General features: G+C 43.3%; 1 protein-coding gene across 1 annotated transcript in view; it reads left to right on the forward strand.

The window, feature by feature from the left end:
* Window positions 1-2,226: 2,226 nt before the first annotated feature.
* Window positions 2,227-5,235, forward strand: part of LOC142950766 (diacylglycerol kinase delta) — a 49,921-nt gene continuing 46,912 nt past the window's right edge. Inside the window, exons 1-2 of the mRNA XM_076092374.1 lie at window positions 2,227-3,024; window positions 3,953-4,203. Of these exons, the coding sequence (XP_075948489.1) occupies window positions 4,111-4,203 (93 nt within the window). The 5' untranslated portion in view covers window positions 2,227-3,024; window positions 3,953-4,110. The remainder of the gene's footprint in view (window positions 3,025-3,952; window positions 4,204-5,235) is intronic.

A 5,235-nucleotide genomic window follows, 5' to 3' on the forward strand; every position in this document is an offset into this window, starting at 1 on the left:
TAGCAACAAACGTGTCACGTGACTAGCGAGTGACGAACGAGTCGCGTGACTAGCGAGCCGCCAACGAGTCGCGTGACTAGCGAGCCGCCAACGAGTCGCGTGACTAGCGAGCCGCCAACGAGTCGCGTGACTAGCGGGCCACCAACGAGTCGCGTGACCAACGAGCCGCGTGACTAGCGGGCCACCAACGAGTCTAGTAGAAAACTAGCTGAATGACTAAAATCGTTTAATTTAAAGAACTACAGAATGTGTATTTTTCCTTGAAAGAAAAGCAGCAGGAAGACGTGTATGAATTAAAAACAAAGAAGCTATTTCTGCAAGCACATTATTAAAGAGCTAACTATGGTGAGAGATTAGCACAGGACGCACGACAGCATGTTTGTATTTGCATGTTGATAACGACGGTGCAGAGAGCTGCTCTCGGTTTGATACGTAACACGGAGCCATTAATTATCTCTTTGTTATCCATTTCTTTTATTGCTCGGCTCTGATTGCAGCTCCCAGATGAGGATGAGAGGATATCTGACAACCTGTGAGCGGCTCCCTGGAGGAGGAGGAGGAGGAGGAGGAGGAGGAGGAGGAGGAGGAGGAGGAGGAGGAGGAGGAGGAGGAGGAGGAGGAGGAGGAGGAGGAGGAGGAGGAGGAGGAGGAGGAGGAGGAGGAGGAGGAGTGTTCAGCTTCTAGCTTCTGTTATCTTTCCTCCCTTTTGCAGATTTGAGGAATACTGGGATTTCATTCAGGGCAAAAAGAAATTAAAAGAAAAACACCTCTTGCTGAGGTGCAAAAATCAACTCTCCATCTAGAAAACCATTGATAGAAAAGTAACATAATAAAACGCACCATAAAAGAGTATATAAAAGGTATTTTTCATGCAAAATAAAGCCAAATATTCTATTATTCCTGCTCCTTTTCTTTTATATCATTGTAAATAGAATATATATTTGGGTTTGTGAACAAAACAAGATTTATTAAGAAAAATGATCACATTAATAACAAAAAATAACCTTAATTTGCAGTTGTAAGTGTGTTCTGCCTGGATGCAGACTCCCTCCTCGGTCAGCCTCCTCGCTCCCTCTGCTCTCCATCCTTTTAACCCTTCCTTCCCACTGTTGTCAAGGGCAACCACTGGGGAGGAAAAAAAAAAGAGAGACGAATACAGTAACTGTCACCTGGTCAGTGGAGGGAATCCAGCAGGTAGGTGTGTGTGTGTGTGTGTGTGTGTGTGTGTGTGTGTGTGTGTGTGTGTGTGTTACGACCCGACACACACATAAACACACAATGAAGTGACTGCTGGCAGCTAATTCAGCATGAATATTTAATCAACTGTAAACAAATTACTATTGTACTGAGCGGTGCCAGTGTGTGTGTGTGTCTCTCTCACACTCTCTCTCTTTCCTATCAATGTGGATGTCTCTCTCCCTTTCTCATGCACGCTCTCTCTCTTTCTCTTTCTCTCTCTCTCTGTGTCTTTCTATCTCTCTCTGTCTCTCTCTCTCTCTATCTCTCTCTCGTTTAAGTGTCGGGATTAAAAATGAAATATTGAGATATGATAATCATGTCATGTAAATAATCCAGTGGCTCTCAAATCATTTTATTTACACAGTTTTGTTACAGTATTTTGAGTGTAATTTATTTGCCAAAAAAGTAGACAAAACACACAAAAACAACTTGACTAAATCAATTATTAGACGATTTGTTTGTTTAATTGACAGACGTGTAAAACTGAGTTTCTCCAAAAATAATCACACAAAAGCACCAGTTTAAGTCTTGTGTTGAGCAGAGATGTGCGAGATAAGTTTCTAGGAAATATCAGCATCAAAAATCTGATATGGTGACAGCCCGTCTGTGAGAGCGTGTCTGAACAGATGTTTGAAATCCAGCTGTTACTGCCTGCAAGAGCAATGCTGTGTCACTGGAGTTTGAGTCTGCAGCAGAGCTTCCTGTGCTGTTTGTATCCCTCACATGCAAAATATAAAACTATAACAAGACACCAGATTTGAATATATATATATATATAGCAAACCTTTGATCTTAATCTATTTATTTAGATGTATTTATTTATTTCAACACCGTGCCAAATTACATTTCAATTTTATGTGCAATATTATTTTCTATTATACTATGTGCAATATTTTCTACTTCTGTTCAATATCAATGAATGTTTACTTTTTTTAATAACCTTACTCTTATTGCAATTATATTTTGCACAGGTGTCAGTATTTCTTATTTTACACTTAATTAATAACTGTTATTCTATTGTTCATATGTTTATATTTTATTCTATTGTTTTTTTGTTATTCTTCTGTTATCTTTATTCAAACAGACACATTATTTCGAGATTTTTTTATTGATTTATTATGATTTATTAAGACAGTGTGGTTTAGTGTGTTCACTTATTATGTCTTGTTGTGCTTGTAGGTATCAGTCTCACCGACAGGAGGGTGTAGATGTCCCCAAAGCACTTTGAAAACTTAAGAAAAACATCTTATCTGAACTTTTCTCACTTATTTTTCAGCTCTCAGAATTTTTTTATTTATTATAAATGTAATCTCCAAACTTGTCCTCGCTCTACCTCGTGCATCTGTTGGCGTCTCGTCGTTAATTGGTGTTTCTGTGTTAACGTTAAAGCCGTGTTTTCTCCTCTCGCGCTCTTACGCATGCGCGCGTTCTCTGCTCTCCGTTTAACCTCGGAGCGGCGATATTCGAGGCGACTCAACGCGGCGTTCAAATCTCTCTCTCTCTTTCTCTCTCTATTTATCTCTCTCTCCTCGCCCCCTGCTACCTCCCTCCCTCCCTCCCTCGTCTTCCTACCTGATTCAGATCCGCTCCGACGCTATGCGTACCGACCGCGACTCTCTCTGCAAGGCGAGCACCACTGGAGAGAGAGACCCGCACGCTGCTGCTGCTGCTGCCGACTGTGAGCACCTAAACGCCGGCCGGAAGAGCGACCCAGGCCGGGCAACAGGAGCGGGGAGACACTGCCGCTGATTCACCTCCGTCGGAGGACGACATTTACGCGCGGAGGTATATAATAAGCACATTATTTGTATTTGTATCGACACACGAGAGCACAGTGGTGGAGGTGGTGGGGGGGTTATTTGTGCAGAGGAGGTGGCCGCGCGCGGTGACGGTGGCCGTCCGGGTCGCTGGTGGATGTTATCGCGTTTGTGACAGCTGAGCCGACTGAGTCCGTTTGACGAATGCGCACGAGCCGCGGTGAATATTGACGTTTGTTTCGCAATAAACGGCGACACGGACGGAATGAATGATGAAGGGGGGGGGGGGGGGAGGAGAGGGAGGGGGGCGCACGACAGCCTGTTGTGCATCCATCCGTTTGGTATTAAAACATGTTTTAAGACATTAAACCCCCCCAAAAAAGCTCCCTTTGCATGCAGCGGTTCTATTCCGGTCTGTTTTTTTATTCTTATTTTTTAACATTCATGTGCTCAAGTTTGGTGTCAAACGGGGGCGGCAGAGAAGTGAGCTGCACGCACGCAAGCAAGCACCCGCTACATCCATTCACTTTGCCGAATGAAAATCAATATATGATACTTAAGGGGCGTGCAAGAGCGCGCGCGTCAAGCAGCGCGAGCTGGTCACATATATTGCGCGTTGCAAGACAGGATAGTCTTCCTGTAATGAGCATCATCATCATCCTTCCGTTGTCAGCATCATGTTTCACATTCATCTTCATCATCATCACGGTTTTGCTATTTAAAAAAAAACCACACATGCACGCTGCTGAACTGTGAAACCTCTTAAGTTATTTTCTCACAAATAGAGGAAGAAGTGAAAGAGGAACCCGAGAGAGTTGCGATGGAGGAGGAGAAGGAGAAGTTAATGATAGAGTTGGGGAAAGTGATCGTTAAGGGAGCTGCCAATCAAAAACGAAAAGAAAAACAATAACATCTTTTCTCTCCTGATCAATAATTCAATCCTCCATCTTTTCCAGAGTTTGGCCTCCCCCCCCCCCCCTCTCCGGATAGAGAGATCAGCGAGAGGACGAGTGCGGCGTCCCGGAGCCTGACGCCCCCCTTGTCATCCTCTTCCTCCACTCAGCCAAAAAAACCTCTTCTTCTTCTCTCCTCCTCTCTCTCTTTCGTCCTTGCCATGGCCTTCAAACTGAACCCCAACGTCCTGTACGTGGCGGAGCACAGAGAGTCCCTGGGGTCGCCCCAAGCCAACTCTGAAAGGACCCACATTGTAAGTACTCGGGTCTCTCTGTACTCGGGTCTCTCTGTGTGTGGCTGATTCTCTTTTGTGAAATAATGCAAATAATGGGGCACGAGTTTAAAAACAACTTCATGGTGCCAATTTGCCTTTTGCATAAACTTGCATGTTAAGCACATGTGATGAGTTCGGAGCGTAACCCTCGTGTTCGTGCGCCGAGAATGAACCAGAAGTCGGGGGAGACTCGGTAAATGTGTGAACTCGCATGTTGGTCAAGAATCTGTCGCGGTCGCGCTGCATTTCTACGTCCCGTCCAGTGAGAGTTGTGAGTAACATGCAGGTGCAAAATGGCCGAGACAGTTGATTGAAGACGTTTATTGATTCCCGATTCTCCTCGGAGAAGCAGAGCTTTAGCCTCCACTGATGACACAGAGGTCATGTCGTGTCTGTGGCATTTTTTATTGTTTTAATGAAAGAGACCTTAAGTGCTGTTTATGTTTTATAATGTAAAGTTACACATAAGGCATCAATATGTTTTATTAAAAAAAAAAAGAATTTATACATTTTATGGAAAACAAGAAGAAGAAATACACGAATAATTAGAACAGTTCATCTCCGGTGGAGTCGAGAACAATCTGAGAAAAGCAGAACTCTCGGACAGATGAAACATGAACAAAAGCTTAAAGAATTAAACACGCAAAAATAACATTTTTTTATGGTTGATGCTTGAGGTTTGAAGTAGTTTTATTGACTCTAGCAGAAAGTCCGAATCTCACAACAAACCAGATCTCAGGAAGTTTTTCGGTATTTCTGCGTCACAAAATGTCACGTTCTGATTTTTAAGTTTAGCTCGTCATTGGCTTTTTTTCTCTCTCTCTAACAGGAAGTAGTTAAAAATTTGTAAACTTAATAGCAGCAGTTCACTGAACAGATGCAGCGGAAGCGGATTGAGCCGCTGCCCGTCAACCAAATCACATGGAAATTATGCAAGAAATAAGAGTTTCTTCTAAATCAATGGCTGAACTTTTCCTCTACATTTTAAAAGGAGGACAATTTGGTTCCGTA

Source organism: Anarhichas minor, unplaced genomic scaffold, assembly GCF_050575085.1.
Source record: "Anarhichas minor isolate MPS153535 unplaced genomic scaffold, ASM5057508v1 ptg000016l, whole genome shotgun sequence".
Lineage (NCBI taxonomy): Eukaryota > Metazoa > Chordata > Actinopteri > Perciformes > Anarhichadidae > Anarhichas > Anarhichas minor.